Below are 20,904 nucleotides of genomic sequence, written 5' to 3'. Positions count from 1 at the left end.
TTATAGCGCCACCTATTGGTGAAACAGGAAGTCCTCATAACTCCTCCATACATTATCCGATTCGTCCGATATATCTCACGCTTCATGAGGGTTCTGTCCTGAACACATCTATGTGTCAGTATTGCGTCATACTTATAGCGCCACCTATTGGTGAAACAGGAAGTCCCCATAACTCCTCCATACATTATCGGATTTGTCCGATATATCTCAGGCTTCATGACGGTTCTGTCCTGAACACATCTATGTGTCAGTATTGCGTCATACTTATAGCGCCACCTATTGGTGAAACAGGAAGTCCTCATAACTCCTCCATACATTATCCGATTTGTCCGATATATCTCACGCTTCATGACGGTTCTGTCCTGAACACATCTATGTGTCAGTATTGCATCATACTTATAGCGCCACCTATTGGTGAAACAGGAAGTCCTCATAACTCCTCCATACATTATCCAATTTGTCCAATATATCTCACGCTTCATGACGGTTCTGTCCTCAACACATCTATGTGTCAGTATTGCGTCATACTTATAGCGCCACCTATTGGTGAAACAGGAAGTCCTCATATCTCCTCCATACATAATCCAATTTGTCCCATATATCTCACGCTTCATGACGGTTCTGTCCTGAACACATCTATGTGTCAGTATTGCATCATACTTATAGTGCCACCTATTGGTGAAACAGGAAGTCCTCATAACTCCTACATACATTATCCAATTTGTCCGATATATCTCATGCTTCATGACGGTTCTGTCCTGAACACATCTATGTGTCAGTATTGCGTCATACTTATAGCGCCACCTATTGGTGAAACAGGAAGTCCTCGTAACTCCTCCATACATTATCCAATTTGTCCGATATATCTCACGCTTCATGACGGTTCGGTCCTGAACAGATCTATGTGTCAGCATTGCGTCATACTTATAGCGCCACCTAGTGGTGAAACAGGAAGTCCTCATAACTCCTGCATACATCATCCGATTTGCACCAAATTGCTGACGCTTCATGAAGGTCACCTTCTGAACACATCTATGCGTCGGTATTGAGTCACACTTACAGCGCCACCTACTGGTGAAACAGGAAGTACTCATAACTCCTACATATGTTATCCGATTTACTCCAAATTGCTCATGCTTGATGAAGGTCGCATCTTGAACACTTCTGTAAGTCAGTATTGCGTCATACCTACAGCGCCACCTGCTGGTGAAACAGGAAGTCCTCATAACTCCTACATACGTAATCCGATTTACTCAACATTTCTCACGCTTCATCAAGGTACCGTCCTGAACACATCTATGCTTCAGTATTGAGTCACGCTTAGAGCGCCACCTACTGGTGACAGGAAGTTTCTTTCAGTACTGCACACCGAAATAGCACACCCTTTAACGGCGCCACACCCCGACACGCGTGGGGTGCGAGGGCCCGCTCACTGCTGCTCGCAGCCCTAGTTATTATTATTAGGGCCCGAGCACTGGCGGTGCGAGGCCCTATTGTATTTCGAAGGATTATTATTATTCTTGTTCTTCTCCCCAAACAAATGCCTTTTTGGCGGCCTAAACATCGATGAAAACGGATGAAACTTTGCAGATACGTCAGTCCCGGTGAAAAATTTGATAATTCATGGGTGCCGGAAATAGGCGTGGCAAAACGGCTCAAGAGCGCCCCCTGGAAAATTTAAAATGGCGAGCCCCACCTTTCAGTTTGATGTAGGCGAACGAAATTCGGAGGGCATATGTATTTCATCGAGCCACACTTAAATGTCTCTTGGAGCTATACCCAACATGCAACAGGAAGTCCGCCATTTTGCTCTTAATGTGCCATTTTGTCCTTGTTTTGACCATTTCCATGCCTCGTACTTCGACGAACTCCTCCTACAGATTTCATCCGATCAACTTCATATCGGGTCAGCTTCATCTTAAGACCTTTGTGATCAAAAGTTATCAAAAAAATTGAGTTTTCACCAAACACCCTTGCCGTGGCGCCCCGCCAAAGTTTGACATTTCGCCATAAAACACGATGTCCTCATAACTCCTCCATACATTATCGGATTTGTCCGATATATCTCACGCTTCATGACGGTTGTGTCCTGAACACATCTATGGGTCAGTATTGCGTCATACTTATAGCGCCACCTATTGGTGAAACAGGAAGTCCTCATAACTCCTCCATACATTATCGGATTTGTCCGATATATCTCACGCTTCATGACGGTTGTGTCCTGAACACATCTATGGGTCAGTATTGCGTCATACTTATAGCGCCACCTATTGGTGAAACAGGAAGTCCTCATAACTCCTCCATACATTATCGGATTTGTCCGATATATCTCACGCTTCATGACGGTTCTGTCCTGAACACATCTATGTGTCAGTATTGCGTCATACTTATAGCGCCACCTATTGGTGAAACAGGAAGTCCTCATAACTCCTACATACATTATCCGATTTGTCCGATATATCTCACGCTTCATGACGGTTCTGTCCTGAACACATCTATGTGTCAGTATTGCGTCATACTTATAGCGCCACCTATTGGTGAAACAGGAAGTCCTCATAACTCCTACATACATTATCCGATTTGTCCAATATATCTCACGCTTCATGACGGTTCTGTCCTGAACACATCTATGTGTCAGTATTGCGTCATACTTATAGCGCCACCTATTGGTGAAACAGGAAGTCCTCATAACTCCTCCATACATTATCCGATTTGTCCGATATATCTCACGCTTCATAACGGTTCTGTCCTGAACACATCTATGTGTCAGTATTGCGTCATACTTATAGCGCCACCTATTGGTGAAACAGGAAGTCCTTATAACTCCTGCATACATCATCCGATTTGCACCAAATTGCTGACGCTTCATGAAGGTCACCTTCTGAACACATCTATGCATCGGTATTGAGTCACACTTACAGCGCCACCTACTGGTGAAACAGGAAGTCCTCATAACTCCTACATACGTCATCCGATTTACTCCAAATTGCTCATGCTTGATGAAGGTCGCGTCCTGAACACATCTGTAGGTCAGTATTGAGTCATACTTATAGCGCCGCCTACAGGTCAAGCAGGAAGTCATCATAACTCCTACATACATTATCCGACTTACTCAACATTTCTCAAGCTTCATCAAGGTACCGTCCTGAACACATCTATGCATCGGTATTGAGTCACACTTAGAGCGCCACCTACTGGTGACAGGAAGTTTCTCTCAGTACTGGACACCGAAATAGCTCAGCCTTTAACGGCACCGCACCCTGACACGCGTGGGGTGCGAGGGCCCGCTCAATGCTGCTCGCAGCCCTAGTTCTCCTTCTTCTTCTCCCCAAACAAATGCCTTTTTGGCGGCCTAAACATCGATGAAAACGGATGAAACTTTGCAGATACATCAGTCCCGGTGAAAAATGGATATTTCATTGGTGACGGAAATGGGCGTGGCAAAACAGCTCAAGAGCGCCCCCTGGAAAGTTTAAAATGGCGAGCCCCACCTTTCAGTTTGATGGAGGCGAACGAAATTCGGTGGGCATATGTATTTCATGGAGCCACACTTAAATGTCTCTTGGAGCTATACCCAACATGCAACAGGAAGTCCGCCATTTTGCTATTAATGTGCCATTTTGTCCGTGTTTTGACCATTTCCATGCCTCGTACTTCGATGAACTCCTCCTACAGATTTAATCCGATCAACTTCATATCGGGTCAGCTTCATCTTAAGACCTTTGTGATCAAAAGTTATCAAAAAAATTGAGTTTTCACCAAACACCCTTGCCGTGGCGCCCCGCCAAAGTTTGACATTTCGCCATAAAACACGAAGTCCTCATAACTCCTACATACATTATCCAATTTGTCCGATATATCTCACGCTTCATGACGGTTCTGTCCTGAACACATCTATGTGTCAGTATTGCGTCATACTTATAGCGCCACCTATTGGTGAAACAGGAAGTCCTCATAACTCCTCCATACATTATCCGATTTGTCCGATATATCTCACGCTTCATGACGGTTCTGTCCTGAACACATCTATGTGTCAGTATTGCGTCATACTTATAGCGCCACCTATTGGTGAAACAGGAAGTCCTCATAACTCCTCCATACATTATCCGATTCGTCCGATATATCTCACGCTTCATGAAGGTTCTGTCCTGAACACATCTATGTGTCAGTATTGCGTCATACTTATAGCGCCACCTATTGGTAAAACAGGAAGTCCTCATAACTCCTCCATACATTATCCGATTTGTCCGATATATCTCACGCTTCATGAGGGTTCTGTCCTGAACACATCTATGTGTCAGTATTGCGTCATACTTATAGCGCCACCTATTGGTGAAACAGGAAGTCCTCATAACTCCTCCATACATTATCCGATTTGTCCGATATGTATCACGCTTCATGACAGTTCTGTCCTGAACACATCTATGTGTCAGTATTGCGTCATACTTATAGTGCCACCTATTGGTGAAACAGGAAGTCCTCATAACTCCTACATACATTATCCAATTTGTCCGATATATCTCACGCTTCATGACGGTTCTGTCCTGAACACATCTATGTTTCAGTATTGCGTCATACTTATAGCGCCACCTATTGGTGAAACAGGAAGTCCTCATAACTCCTCCATACATTATCCAATTTGTCCAATATAGCTCACGCTTCATGACGGTTCTGTCCTGAACACATCTATGTGTCAGTATTGCGTCATACGTATAGCGCCACCTATTGGTGAAACAGGAAGTCCTCATTACTCCTGCATACATCATCCGATTTGCACCAAATTGCTGACGCTTCATGAAGGTGGCCTTTTGAACCCATCTATGTGTTGGTATTGAGTCACACTTACAGCGCCACCTACTGGTGAAACAGGAAGTCCTCATAACTCCTACATACGTTATCCGATTAACTCAACATTTCTCACGCTTCATCAAGGTACCGTCCTGAACACATCTATGCTTCGGTATTGAGTCACGCCTAGAGCGCCACCTACTGGTGACAGGAAGTTTCTCTCAGTACTGCACACCGAAATAGCACAGCCTTTAACGGCGCAGCACCCCGACACGCGTGGGGTGCGAGGGCCCGCTCACTGCTGCTCGCAGCCCTAGTTCTTTCTTTCTTCTTCTGCCATGGGAGTCTATGGCAGCCCATAGAACCGTATGGTAAAAAGTTGTGAAAATTGGCACACTCATTCATGACAGTCCCCTGAGTCTTTTCACCAAGATCCATGTCCACAGCTCGAACCCTCTAGCGCCACCATGTGTCAAAGTTGAAGGTGTTTTTGTGCAAGCAACTTTTGACCTATAAGCCCGATTTTCAAAACATTACATTACATTACATTACAGTCATTTAGCAGACGCTTTTATCCAAAGCGACTAACAATAATTGCATTTAACGTAGGAAGAGCCAATGTACTACTACTTGCCAGAACTCACAAGTGCATCTTCTTTCTAAAACAAACAAGTGACTAAGAGCATAATCTAGTGCTGAAGCAAAGTGCAAGAATCACAATCTAAAGTACAGTGCAATATAATATAATAAGTGCTTAGGTGGGAGGATTGTTGTAGTACTTCTTGAAGAGATGAGTTTTGAGCCTGCGACGAAAGATGGGCAGCGACTCTGCTGTCCTGACATCAGTGGGCAGCTCATTCCACCACTGCGGGGCCAGGACAGAGAAGAGCCGTGACCGTGTCGATCGACCGCAGGAGCCTCGGAGTGACGGGGCAACCAGTCGCCCTGAGGTAGCAGAGCGTAGTGGTCGGGAGGGGATGTAGGGTTTGACCATGGCCTGGAGGTAGGAGGGGGCTGTTCCTTTCATTGCCCTGTAGGTTAGCGCCAGAGTTTTAAACTGGATGCGAGCCGCTACAGGGAGCCAGTGTAGGGAACGGAGAAGGGAAGTTGTGTGGGAGAACTTGGGGTGGTTGAACACCAGGCGAGCAGCAGCTTTCTGGACAAGTTCCAGAGGTTTAATGGCTGACGCCGGTGCCCCCGCGAGGAGGGAGTTGCAGTAGTCCAGGCGGGAGATGACCAGGGCCTGGATGAGTACCTGCGCCGTTTCATTAGTGAGGAAAGGGCGAATCCTCCTGATGTTGTAGAGCATGAATCTGCAGGAACGTGTGACGGATGTGACATGTGAGGAAAATGACAGTTGGTCATCCAGGGTCACACCCAGATTCCTCGCAGTCCGAGTCGGGGTCACCACTGTGTCTTCAATGGTGATGGCCAGGTCCCGGTGCGGACAGCCCTTCCCCGGGAGGAACAACAGCTCAGTCTTGTCCAGATTGAGCTTGAGGTGATGTGTCGTCATCCACTCCGAAATGTCAGCCAAGCACCCAGCTATGCGTGTCTCCACTTCTGTATCAGAAGGGGGAAATGACAGAACCAGTTGGGTGTCATCGGCATAGCAGTGATAGGAGAAGCCATGCGAGCGAATGACAGAGCCCAGAGATGTAGTGTAGAGGGAAAACAGGAGAGGACCCAGGACAGACCCTTGTGGAACCCCCGTAGTCAGACTACGCGATTCCGACGTCGACCCTCTCCATGTCACCTGGTAGGAGCGGCCCGTCAGGTAGGATGCAAACAGGGAGTGTGCAGAGCCATCGATGCCTTTCTCCTCGAGGGTGGAGAGGAGGATCTGGTGGTCTACCGTATCAAATGCTGCTGACAGGTCTAGGAGTATCAGGACAGAGGAGAGAGAGTTCGCTCTAGCGGCATGGAGTGACTCTGTTACTGCAAGGAGGGCGGTCTCTGTCGAGTGGCCAGCCTTGAACCCGGATTGGTGGGGATCTAGGAGGTCGTTCTGGTGGAGGTACGAAGACAGTTGGTTAAAGATAGCACGTTCAAGTGTTTTGGATAGAAAGGATAGAAGGGAAACCGGTCTGTAGTTTTTGACATCAGATGGGTCGAGAGATGGTTTCTTTAGGAGGGGGGTGACTCTGGCAGTCTTGAAAGCAGAGGGAAAACATCCTGAAACAAGAGATGCATTGATGAGGTGGGTTAGGAAGGGAAGGAGTTCGGGTGCAACAGACTGAAGGAGAGTCGAGGGAACAGGGTCTAGGGAGCACGTGGTGGGGCGGTTAGATGTTACAAGGTTGAGGGCCTCGTTGGGGGAGAGGGGAGAAAAGTGGGATAAGGTGGGGCGTGGAGAGGAGGGGGGGAGCAGGGAGTGGAGAGAGGGTGGGGATGGGGGGGTGAGTTTCGTGCATGGAGCGTTGACCGGGGGAGGGGGGAAAGAGGATCTGATATCGTTAACTTTCTTGTCAAAGAAGTTGGCGAAATCATCAGGGAGAAGGGAGGAGTTGGGAGTAGGAGGTGGGGGCTGGAGTAGTGAAGAGAAGGTTTCAAAGAGTTTTTTAGGATTGGAAGCAGAGGTTAAGATTTTAGAGCGGAAGAAAGCAGCTTTAGCAGCAGACAGAGAGGAGGAGAATGTGGAAAGAAGAGATTGGAAATTAAGAAGGTCCTCTGGGAGCTTGCCTTTCCTCCATTTGCGCTCAGCTATTCTCAGGCTCCGTCTATCAGTACGCACTGAGTCCGACAGCCATGGGGCAGGTGGAGTTGGGCGTGCAGGCCTGGAGGTGAGGGGACAGAGATTGTCCAGAGAAGAGGAAAGAGTAGAGAGGAGAAGATCAGTGGCAGTATCAGAGGGTAGGAGAGAGAAGGATTCAGGGGCGGGGAGGGCGGAGGTGACAGTAGAGGAAAGGTCAGTAGGGGAGAGCGAGCGGAGATGGCTACGGGCGGTAACCATGTGGGTAGGAGGAGGAGTTACAGGGGAAGAGGGGATGGAGAGGGAGTAGGACATGAAATAGTGGTCAGAGAGATGGAGGGGAGTGACAGAGAGGTTAGGGGTGGAACAGTGTCTAGTGAAGATGAGATCCAGCTGGTTGCCGGCTTTGTGAGTGGGAGGAGAAGAAGAGAGGTGAAGATCGAAGGAGGAGAGGAAGGAGAGGAAAGGTTCCAATTTCTCACTCTGGATGTTGAAGTCCCCGAGAAGGATGAGTGCGGACCCATCATCTGGGAAGTGCGAAACTAGTGTATCGAGCTCCTCTAGGAATTCACCAAGAGGACCTGGTGGGCGATACACAACAGCAATGGTGAGCTTGATTGGATACATGACAGAGACAGCATGGAATTCAAAAGAGGGAGGGGAGAACTGTGGGATGGAGACGAGTGAGTATTTCCATGTTGGGGAAATGAGCAGGCCAGTACCACCACCTCGCCTCGCAGCTCTGGGAGTGTGGGAGAAAGAATACACATCTGACAGGGCTGCGGGAGTGGCAGTGTTCTCTGGTGTGATCCATGTCTCGGTGAGAGCAAGGAAGCTGAGGGAGAGCAAGGATGCATAGCCTGAGATAAACTCAGCTTTGGGCACCGCCGACTGGCAATTCCAAAGTCCCCCTGTCACCACTTGCTCTCTATGAGTTGAGACAGTCGGATAGATGAGGTTAGAGGGGTTACGGAGTCTGGGGGTGACCCAGTGTCTGCGTGACCCCCGGAGAGGGAACACAACAGGAATAGGATGCAAACACATAATGGTAACAATACAGGTACTGAGGTAAATGTAGACGTACTACCTTCCTGACAGTCTTACTTGACAAAGTCGCTCTTGAATAAGTCGCCCGGTACCTTTGGCCGCCCTAGCCTTCGGTCGCACGCCGGAGGGAGCTGTCGCCTTCCCGCTGTCGCCGTCTAAGCCGTCAATGCTTAAGGCCTGTCACTGCTGATTGCTAATCGTCTGCCAGGAGAGTAGGCCACTCCCACAGCCCACTCAACAGGGCAATTAGTCTAGCTCAGGCCGAAACTAACTCTCACAATAACCTTGAATAACAAAGCAGTTTCACCACAACACTGATGACTTAGCACTAGCCAGTAGAGAAACCAAAATATACTTATGTTTCTAGTTCAGTCTAGTAGCTCCAAGTTCCTTCCAGGGGTTAATGCAATCTGGGGAACACTTGGGAACACTTGGCCCTGTGCTGTTTATAAATCCTCACTTCAGCAGGCCACTCCCACAGCCCACTCAACAGGGCAATTAGTCTAGCTCAGGCCGAAACTAACTCTCACAATAACCTTGAATAACAAAGCAGTTTCACCACAACACTGATGACTTAGCACTAGCCAGTAGAGAAACCAAAATATACTTATGTTTCTAGTTCAGTCTAGTAGCTCCAAGTTCCTTCCAGGGGTTAATGCAATCTGGGGAACACTTGGCCCTGTGCTGTTTATAAATCCTCACTTCAGCAGGCCACTCCCACAGCCCACTCAACAGGGCAATTAGTCTAGCTCAGGCCGAAACTAACTCTCACAATAACCTTGAATAACAAAGCAGTTTCACCACAACACTGATGACTTAGCACTAGCCAGTAGAGAAACCAAAATATACTTATGTTTCTAGTTCAGTCTAGTAGCTCCAAGTTCCTTCCAGGGGTTAATGCAATCTGGGGAACACTTGGCCCTGTGCTGTTTATAAATCCTCACTTCAGCAGGCCACTCCCACAGCCCACTCAACAGGGCAATTAGTCTAGCTCAGGCCGAAACTAACTCTCACAATAACCTTGAATAACAAAGCAGTTTCACCACAACACTGATGACTTAGCACTAGCCAGTAGAGAAACCAAAATATACTTATGTTTCTAGTTCAGTCTAGTAGCTCCAAGTTCCTTCCAGGGGTTAATGCAATCTGGGGAACACTTGGCCCTGTGTTGTTTATAAATCCTCACTTCAGCAGGCCACTCCCACAGCCCACTCAACAGGGCAATTAGTCTAGCTCAGGCCGAAACTAACTCTCACAATAACCTTGAATAACAAAGCAGTTTCACCACAACACTGATGACTTAGCACTAGCCAGTAGAGAAACCAAAATATACTTATGTTTCTAGTTCAGTCTAGTAGCTCCAAGTTCCTTCCAGGGGTTAATGCAATCTGGGGAACACTTGGCCCTGTGCTGTTTATAAATCCTCACTTCAGCAGGCCACTCCCACAGCCCACTCAACAGGGCAATTAGTCTAGCTCAGGCCGAAACTAACTCTCACAATAACCTTGAATAACAAAGCAGTTTCACCACAACACTGATGACTTAGCACTAGCCAGTAGAGAAACCAAAATATACTTATGTTTCTAGTTCAGTCTAGTAGCTCCAAGTTCCTTCCAGGGGTTAATGCAATCTGGGGAACACTTGGCCCTGTGCTGTTTATAAATCCTCACTTCAGCAGGCCACTCCCACAGCCCACTCAACAGGGCAATTAGTCTAGCTCAGGCCAAAACTAACTCTCACAATAACCTTGAATAACAAAGCAGTTTCACCACAACACTGATGACTTAGCACTAGCCAGTAGAGAAACCAAAATATACTTATGTTTCTAGTTCAGTCTAGTAGCTCCAAGTTCCTTCCAGGGGTTAATGCAACCGAGGGACCGTTGGATTCCTTGGTTCAAGCAGAGTTCAACGCACCCTATGACATAATTTTCTGCCATATTGGAATTCCTGCCATTTTGGATTTTGTGAAAAACACTTAAAATGTATCTCCTCCTAGGACTTTCGACCAATCTGCACGAAACTCGATGTCGAATGCGGCTATGGCGTGTTTCACTTGTTGTCTTTGATGCGCTGGTCACGCATCCTGCTTGGCCCCCACATTGCTGCTTGTGGCTATATTGGTTATGAGGTCATGGTTATCCATTCAGATATTTCAACGTTCCTTGTTCATTTAAGTCTTGTGCCATTTATCACGATGTCCACTTCTCTTCAATCTTCACAGAATGATGACCTCATTACTTTTAAGTGCCAGATATGCACTCACAATCAATGTTCAACTGAGAACGAATATTTGCAGCACATTGGGCAACATCTTAGAAGTAATGATAATGTCAACTGCGTATTTCAAGTCTGCCCATTTCAAACAAACATTTATGGCCAAAATTACTGGGTTGTTTCACTTCATACTTTGTATGTTAGTAGGCCGATCAGAGACTCAAATGTACATGCAAAAACAATGAAAAAGTTAGTTTTGCAAACATGGACCCCTTTAATCAAATGCGATTATGTTAAGTGTTATGGTCTTGAAAGAGTTTTAGAGCCTTTGATTATGATTTAAGAACATTGGAACCTGGAGGTGTTTATTTAAACATTGAAGTTGGGAAAGACATTGAAAGGCACTGTGTGGTTGCTGATAGTCTTGGGGCCCACAGTGTTGCAGGTTTTGTGGATAATTTCTCTGGGGCCAGTGTACAGATTTTGTACAGCTGAAGGGGAGGTATTTCAGACAGCCAAAGTAAGATCAGGAGTGTTCTGTGGGAGGACTGAGGAGATACCTGCGGGGCATCTAGATGTTCGGAAAGAGGGTGCGTTGCCAAACTACTATGGTGTAAAAAGGGGGGGTGTTCTATCAGAAACAATATATTTTTCCCATTTAACCACTTGCTTCCCACCTGATGTAGTGTAGGATTTGTTTGAAGGGATTGTCCCTGTAGAGATTGCACACTGCCTCACTATGTTCATCTTAAAAAAGAGGAAAAATACAAATACATTAATTTGTTGGACTGATTATAATGACAGCTAAGGGTGTTGATGAAAAAAAGGGTCAATGTAGTGTACATTATTTCAAGCCAACTTTGGATCTCATTTCTATGGGATATGATTATGACATGGCTTAGTCACTGTGAATTGAAGTAAAAATGTCAAAAGTTTCAAATGTTCATTATTTTTTTGTTTTTTTATTGAGAAAACCAGCTAATTTTTAAGCAGATACATGATTTTATTGGGTTGTATGAATAGTGATGTGTTTAGCACAGCCTTGAGTCACTTCTTAATGTGGGGATGAGTCTGACAAGCAGAAGTGAGGTGTGTGTATGTGCCCGTGACCGTATGTGTGTGCATGGTAAACAGGATAGTTTGCGATGGGGGTAGGTATTTCCCCTTGTTACACTGCTGTAGTGTGTGTGTGTGTGTGTGTGTGTGTGTGTGTGTGTGTGTGTGTGTGTGTGCGTGTGTGTGTGTGTGTGTGTGTGTGTGTGGTTCACACTACAACTGGAACAAATGTTTACCTCTGAGAAACAGGCTTCCTGTTCTGGCTATTCTATTTTGTTTGATGCTAATACTTATCTGCTCAGGCAGACAATTTAGCACATAATTGTTTGATTTCTGTCTCATTGTTTAAAATAAATTAGATTTGATATATAATTTTGAAGTGAAAACAATACATACCTTTAGATCATCTTAACTAGATTCAAAACAATGAGTTGATTTCACTTGAAACTTCAAGGCAGCTATTGAAGTTAAGTGTTTAAGTTGAACCTGGTGAATATTTTTCAAGCCCTCCAAGTGTCACTGGCAACTGTGTTTTCTATTTTAGCATGCTAGTTAGGGGGATACCGGTGTATGGCTGTTGGCGATATTATCATCCCCTAGACAACAAGGCTGGGATTACTATTGACATGAGATAGCCAGCGGACCCCTCAGCTAACATAGTGCTACACGCGCCCTCCTCTCAAGCAAAACAAGACAGCCATCAGCCACCTCATTCAAAATGTTCAACAAGGTGACTGCCAAACCCCCACCCCTCCCTGTGTATTCTAGTGTATGAATGTGTTCATAAGTCACACATCAATCCATGTGATTTATTATTGTCCCATATAGTTAGTAATTAAACTCACCAAAGACAGGACACAGAGTATACAAAGCATGTTGTGGCTGATAGAATGTTTATTGGTTTTAATTCATTCCGACAATGGCACTGTGCATGTCATTTTGCAATGGAAATTACCTGAACATTTAGTAAGCAAACTACCATTTTGATGGACGGCAATGATGCACAGAAAAAAATCAAATCATGAACGTCTTAATTACCTATAGTATTACCACCAGTATTTTGAATAATCTCATTCTGTAAGATTATTGGCAACAAATAAGATAGATATATGGACTCAACACCACCGTTTCTCTTTCACTCACACCTCCTGAAGAGTAAGCACACATTGTTGTCTTTTCTCTAGCGTCACCCCTGCCGTTCAGGGGCACTCAGCGCCATTCTTCCTGCAGACCACGCGGATGTCTTCCCAACACACAGCCATCACCTTCTTGAGATCCTGCTGTCCTGCAGCGTCCAGCCCGCACTTCTCACACAGTATATCCAGAAGGATCTCAGTGATACGCTGGGGGTGATTATTATATTTGTTAAGATTTTCTTTTACCACTCTTTTGACTCTCAAGATAAGCTGTCCAACCAGTTGGTCAACTCAAGAGATTGTCAATATGAATGTACAGAAGACAAAGAAAAAGAATAAGAGAGAAAACCGAGGGAGATAATAGACGAGAGGCTTGAAGAGGAGGGGAGGTCCTTACTGTGACGGCCATGTTGTTGATGTGTAGGTGGGTGTGGTTTCCCCTGGTCCTGAGCATGTCGCCTATGTGCTTCAGACGGGTGACTCCTAAGGCAGTTACGTATTGGTTGCCGGCCATGTCACCCGGGGCGACGGCCAATGTCTTGGGGTCACACAGCTTCTGGACTTCCGGGTGCTTGATAAATGTACTGTGATGAGAGAGAGGAAGAGAGAGCAACAACCTGTTAAGTTCTATCTGGCATTAATAAACCCTTGACCAGTTACCGGTCCTAGCCACTTCTCCTGCCTCATCGCCCACTGACCGGGTCATGAGCATATCTCCAAAGTGGGGCAAGTCAGCCTCCACCGTGGCCCAGCACTTCAGAATCTTGTTGTAGTCTGCCATGATCTGAGGAAGAGGAGAGGGGGGATGAGCAGTCAGGCCTGCACTATGGAATGAAATGAGTCAATATTGAGGCTTATAGTGCTATTAGCACTCGCTGATGTTTCAGGGTGAAATTAATGACAAAGTACAGTATAAGAGCAATGAAAGGTTATGACATCTATTGATATTATATATTGTTGATGTATACAGCACCAGACTGATAGAACACAAAAGCCTAATTTAAACGTTGTAAGACAAGCTATGGCTCATAGCTTGGTTTCCATGTCAACCAAATCATCAACTGTCCAAAAATCTGTCTCACAAGAGTATTTTTACTCATTATGAATGAGGCTTAACACAGCCTTGGTTGACTGTCCAGTCCCAGCAGTACACAGTGCCACAAACTTCAGCGTCAGCACTCTCTCACTCCACTTAGAGCTGCAGTATAGTGAAGTAGCAAGTCTACCTGACCTCCTTTCACATGTAACTACCTATACAGTATACCTCCCTGTCTCAGTGAGGACTTCAGTAGTCAAGCTATGGTAATATTTTAAATATAAGTTGTCACTCAACTCATTTTACTTTCTTAATGTAATTGAAGCTCACTTAACTCTCCTGAATTATTGTTCTCATCGTTCACTTCTCAATAGCACAGCTTTCATTTTATTTAATTATCTTTAAAAGTTAAAAACTACAAAAGAATGAAGAAAAAGTTCAGTACTGTACCAGTAAAGCAGGAGCAAGTGAGTAAGAGGTCTTGTGTGATAATTTCAAACTTCCAAATGGTTTGTCTTAACCAACCATCCAACCCTCCCTTTTATATCCTATCTTGACCCCCACCACTTCTCCTCTCATTTCATCCATCCCAGCCAACTCGTCAATCAATCTCTCTCCATTTCTAAAAATGTTAACTCCACCTCTAACCCTACCTGTGGGACAGGCTTGTTTGATGTAATGGCAGTTTCCATTGTGTCTTCCCGGAAATAACTAGAATGGGTGCTCAGAGAGCACAGGCCTCCCTGCATTAATGCAAGTCATTATGAAATGGTTAAAATCACACCGCAGTTTATATGTAATAGCTTACCACAGGATCCAGGCTAAGAAATGTTTTTGTTTTCCTAATAGTGAATGAGAATCAGATAGTATTTGGTTTTACATGCATAGAAAGGTATTTGCTTAAACATCAAATAAATAAAGTTGATATCTATCTAAAGCTCTATCTAAAATTTAATACTTATTGTAATGAAGGAAAAAGCTGGGAAACAATAGTCCATTAAGGGAGGGGGGAGAAAAGGGGGAAGATGGGAGCAAGGTTATAATAGTTTTGATTTTACGTTTCAATTTCAGTTTAGTTTCAATAAGTCTTTAAAGCAGGTTTGCTAGTTTAATTTAGATTTTTGTTTTTGAAAATGCCTAGTTTTAGTTTAGTTTTTCTTAGTTTCAGTATTAGTTTTAGTTTTTTTCCTTCTGCGCTAGCCTCGTGAGACTATCCTGATCTCGTGAGCTCATGTTGTTTCACTCCATGTAAAACAAACCATCTGGCGCAGGTTACTTCTGCGCAGGGGCACAGCTAAAAAAAATTGAGGATAAATGTCATATCCACCCAAAATACTAGGTTTATGTATGATGTATGTTTATTTTTGTTAATTTTGTAAACACACAATACAGTTTTAGTTAGTTATAATTTTTTGTAAAGCCTAGTTTTATTTTTATTTTAGTTAACTAAAATGTTTTTTCACACCTAGTTTTCGGTTTTTAGCAGTGTTAATTTCGTTGACGAGAACTATGACGAAAACTATTCGTCAACGACATTTTTTGGGTTATCGTCACGAGACGATAACTAAATAAAAATGAATGTATGATGACAAAAACTATGACTATATCTATTCACATTTTCGTCAACAAATAAAAACTAGACTAAAATGGTTATGGAGGGACGTATGGGAAAAGTTCAAATCAGAATGTCGAGGTTCGGGATGTGCGCAGTTGGATCATGGATGTATTAAGAATGAGTTGGATGCAACCTACAGGTAGCCTGTGTGTATTTAGCCTACATTTGAATAGTACCGTTGCTACACCGGCCGGCGGGAAGTCAACTAACAGCATACGACTGCTGCGCCTGAACTGTTTAGTAAATGACCACAGTTCAGAAATGTCTTTGTCAACGTTGGTACACACCGGGAGAAAGAGGAGAGCAGACATCTGGATAAACTTCATATTTGATGCAAAGGAAAACAAAACCATTTGTAAACCGTGTGGGGTGAAAATGACTGGCAAAAATACAACAAACTTAAAGCGACATTTGGAGAACAGTCATCCCGAAATTCACGAGAAGGTAAGCACCCCCCCACTCCCGGCTAACGTTACTGTATTAGCTAAAACCAAGCTGGTGTGTTTCTGAAATACTGTACTTCAAATACAATACAAGCTAAAAGAAACCAGTGTTTCACGTAGGTTTGTGGCGGGCGAGAACTGAAGTGTCTGATCACTGCAACGCTAACGTTAGTGGCTAGCTAATGTTAGGCACAGGTTAGCTAGCAACAAGTGGGGCTATGCTTGTGGCGGCTGGCGGGGGTATCTAGCGTTAGCTAGTCTGGGTAAGCTAGCTAAGCAACTGCTGCTGCTGTCTAATGTTATACTGTAGCTAGATGGATAAGACACGAACAGTTAGCTACCTGGCGCCGCCATAGCCCCTCTCCTCCGGTGTGACGTTAGCTAGCCTGACTAGCCAACTAGTGCTGACAGGATAATGTTATAGCTTGCTATATCAGGCACAAACACAGTTAGCATCAGACTGGGGGAGAGGAATGCTTCATTATGAAACTGTCTGACAGAAGCAGCCACGCTTCTGTCAGTCTGCCCCAGGGCAGCTGTGGCTACAAATGTAGCTTACCACCGCCGGTATGACTGTGTCTGAATGAATACTGGACTCTGTAAAGCGCTCTGGGTTTCATGAAGGGCGCTATATAAATCCAACTTGATTGATTGATTGAACTAAGCCTGTTAAATTTGAGTTGTCTAAATCTATGGTAGATTTCGTCGACTAAAATCGTAATGATATTTAGTCAACTAAAACTAGACTAAAACTAAAACAAGTCAGATGACTAAAATATGACTAAAACTAAATGGCATTTTAGTCAAAAGACTATGACTAAAACAAAATCATAATTTGCTGTCAAAATTAACACTGGTTTTTAGTTAGTTTTCATTAACTATAATAACTTTGGAAGGGAGGAGAAGAAAAGAGGAAAATAGAAAAAAAATGATTTTTTATGGCCTCATCCTCCATCACCAAAGTTTTTAAATGTTCATGTATATCATTAATTATTTTAAAAACCTTATACATCTATTTCTATATACATACTATGTATGTGACAGGTAGGGCTCTAGGACCCAGTAGGGGACACTGCTGGGCCAGGAGACAACAAAGTCCCCAATGAAGCTGGGAACTTTGAGCGTTGTTGTAGCCTACTGTAAACTTGGCAGAAACATAAGATAGCCTAATATTGGTTGCTTAAACAGCAAATAAAATAAAGTTGATATCTAAGTTGATATCTAAAGCTGATTTGATTCATTGTAACAAAGAGCTAAAATTCTCTTAAGAAAGAGATCTTCATCAGGATGCAAACCCAGGACTACAAATCACTAGAACAATGGCTTAACCACTCGGCCACCGGGCAGTACTGTAAACTTCGAACAAGGATGAACTGAAGGGAGACAGTCCATATGGTCACATTTTTTTTTCTTTTAATTTGTTTATCTGCACAGTCATTCTGATCTAAAATTTGATGAGTCCTAAGTTAGCCCATGCTACACCCCTCCACCAAGTTTCGTGAAAATCGCTCTGGTAGTTTTTGTGTAATCCTGCTTTGTAATGATCAAATGAAATGGCACACCCAGGTGAAAATATACCCTCCACGCTGGAGGCAATGAGAATGGCAAATGCGCAGGGGAGAGCCAGGACGCAAGTTAAAAAAAAACAAAAAAAAAAGTGTTTGATCCCATTTACTCTAAAATTAACAGAGGTAGATTCCAAGTTTCATGACACACAACTTGCACATCCTTCACTATAATCAGCTGTAATTTTCATTCTAGGATATGACTTTAATATAAATACACAGAGAATGGACCGAGTGCAATGGTACCTTCGTCCAGATGGAGTGGAATGAAAATAATACAGGAGTGGGATGGAAGTAACAGTAAACTAAGAGTCGTCGTGCCTGACAAGGTTATAATTCTTTTTACTTTCAACACATGTACTATTAGACAATTTCATGTTTGTATTGAGTCAAGAAATGCTCTATGTTCAAAATTATTGTCCGAACCGTGTGTAAACATCAATGTTGCGCAACCATAAAATGTTTTGTGATACAAGATAAACTGAGATTATATGGCATTAATATCTACACCAGCCGTCTGTTCCTTGTCTCATTTTCACTGGAATTATTAAGAGCTTTCATTCTTCACCCCTGATTTCACAAGTTTAAAGACCACACAACAATTGAATGTGTTTAAGGAAGTTACTGTAATAACCATCGTAATTAATGGTTGACAATGAATGAATGAATGAACAGGGACGGTTTGCTTATTAGGGCGATATGGGCGACACACCACCAAAGGGAAAAGACAGAGGGATTTTGTTCTATCCCATTCTACCGGTTTTAGCTTAGCCTTGTGTCACCAGGCACTCCTTGGTGGAGAGGGTTAGCTAGTAGCTTCTAGTTTTTCCTGCTTCTGAATATCATTGTCCAATCAGCGTCAAGTCATGTTCTGTTGTGTACCACCCCTTTTGGACGATTTCAGTCTGGTTGAAAATCGTCCAGGCTGTTCTGACAGACTTAAATGTAAAAATGTTTTTCTTTTCGTACTGTAGGCCCTGTAATGCAGTCACACAAAAAAACGTGTTAATGTCATACAGTACAGTCCTCAGAAGTAAAAGTCTGCTCCAGTCTTGACGGCAGCAGTGGTAAAAAAAAACATATTACAACCCGCAACCAACTACTAATATATTGGGCACTTTGAATAATTAATGAGCATTTATGACCTATTAAATTAATAACAAAATATGCTAATGAGGTCCGGTTGATTTAGGATGTGCTGGTGTGTCACTGTACGTGTCTGTCGCCCCCCCCCCCCCTCATCGACCTGTCAATCCTGAGTGACAGGTTGTCTGTGTGTTAGGATTTATGATGTGCAGGCTGAGTGGCAGGTGTGTGTGTGTGTGTGGGTGGGGGGGGAGTGGGGTTTATGATGACGTCTCTACAGTCCACTGTCTTTCATTTATTCCTATGAGTGGGGCGATGGGATGCTAGGTTTTATGTTAAAATGGAACCATTGTATTTGAGGCAATCAGGTGTGTCACCACCACCCCAGATACAGAGACCCAGTCCCCCCTCCCTCCACACGCCATATACGACCTACTGTCTTCCGGGGCATCCCCACAACCCCCCCCCAACCCCCCCGCTTACATTGTCCCCATTGTCTTTACAGGAAAAAGGGGTTCTGTGTGTGTGTGTGTGTGTGTGTGTGTGACAGTGTGTGTGAGTAGGATTTATGACATGGTGTGATGGAAGCGTTGCTATCTGAGGAGATCTCTGGGTTCTGATGTATAAAAGATCAGTTTCCCTGGTCCAAAAAAATTTGACTGACCAGCGCCCCTAAACACTCCAAAGAAACATGTCCAGAATGCTCGCACTGACAAGGCGAGCTAGTAATTTGATTCGAAATCTTCACTCGTCAGATTTTGACGAGAAATACAGCTGGATGTTATCTGATTATTGTGTGGCATTGACATGGTCATTATTGTCTCACACGTATACATGATTACATAATTGATCTTGACGAAGAACAGATACATGACTTATAAATGTCTACTTCTACTTTAAGTGATTACATGTCCAACAAATGATATTCACTCTAAAGGCAAGGCAAGGCAAGGCAGGTTTATTTATATAGCACATTTCAGCCACAGGGCAAGTCAAGTTGCTTTACATGAGACATTAAAAGCATTAAAACAAAAAGCAAGACATTATAGACATTTAAAATAAAAAGCAGGACAAATTAAAAGCATTAAAACAAAAAGCAAGTCATTATAGACATTTAAAACAAAAAGTAGGACAAATAGAATACAGGAATAAAAGTTACAGTGCAGTATACTGATAAACATAACTCCTCTTAGAAAGCAGTGGCAAAAAGAAAAGTCTTCAGGCTTGTTTTAAAAGAACCAAGAGTTGCAGCAGACCTGCAGTTTTCTGGAAGTTTGTTCCAGATATGTGGGGCATAAAAACTGAACGCTGCTTCTCCATGTTTTGTTTGAACTCTGGGGACAGAAAGCAGACCTGTGCCAGACGACCGGAGGGGTCTGGATGGTTCATAGCATATGAGCAGATCAGAAATATATTTTGGCCCTAAACCATTCAGTGCTTTATAAACCAACAGCAGTATTGTAAAGTCAATTCTTTGACAGACAGGAAGCCAGTGTAAAGACCTTAGAACTGGTGTGATATGCTCCACTTTCTTTCTTAGTGAGGACTCGAGCAGCAGCGTTCTGAATCAGCTGCAGCTGTCTGATAGATTTTTTAGAGAGACCTGTATACATGCCGTTACAGTAGTCGAGTCTACTGAAGATAAACGCATGGACAAGTTTTTCCAAATCCTTCTGGGACATAAATCCTTTGATCCTTGATATATTCTTCAGGTGATAGTAGGCTGACTTTGTAATTGACTTAATGTGGCTGTTGAAATTCAGGTCTGAGTCCATGACTACACCAAGATTTCTGGCTTCGTTTGTGGTTTTTAGCATTACTGATTGAAGTTGAGCACTGACTTTTAATCGTTCTTCTTTGGCTCCAAAGACAATTACTTCAGTTTTATTTTTGTTTAGTTGGAGAAAGTTCTGGCACATCCAATCATTGATTTGTTGAATGCACTTACTCAGCGCTTGTATGGGATTATAGTCTCCTGGTGATATGGTGATATAAATTTGTGTGTCATCTGCATAGCTATGGTAACATATTTTGTTGTTTTCCATAATTTGAGTTAGTGGGAGCATGTAAATGTTGAACAGAATAGGCCCCAGGATGGAGCCTTGGGGAACTCCACAGGTCATTTTTGTCAGCTCAGATTTGTAATTGCCTATAGACACAAAATAGTATGGAGGTAGATTTATATCATAAATACACACGTACGAAAGTATAATACGCAACCGTG

At 43.7% G+C, this 20,904-nt stretch overlaps 1 protein-coding gene across 1 annotated transcript; it reads right to left on the bottom strand.

Annotated features, from left to right (window-relative positions):
* Positions 1 to 12,998: 12,998 nt before the first annotated feature.
* On the bottom strand, positions 12,999 to 14,663 carry LOC311328558 (myoglobin-like; the record flags this gene model as incomplete). The annotated part of the gene is made up of 4 exons (XM_084462509.1): positions 12,999 to 13,142; positions 13,333 to 13,519; positions 13,634 to 13,719; positions 14,625 to 14,663. 4 exons carry the CDS (start codon positions 14,661 to 14,663, stop codon positions 12,999 to 13,001), a joined length of 456 nt encoding a protein of 151 aa, XP_084318635.1.
* Positions 14,664 to 20,904: the final 6,241 nt, after the last annotated feature.

This window comes from Borostomias antarcticus (assembly GCF_949987555.1).
Source record: "Borostomias antarcticus genome assembly, contig: scaffold_135, whole genome shotgun sequence".
Taxonomy (NCBI): domain Eukaryota; kingdom Metazoa; phylum Chordata; class Actinopteri; order Stomiiformes; family Stomiidae; genus Borostomias; species Borostomias antarcticus.
This window is presented reverse-complemented; position numbering and strand designations above follow the sequence as displayed.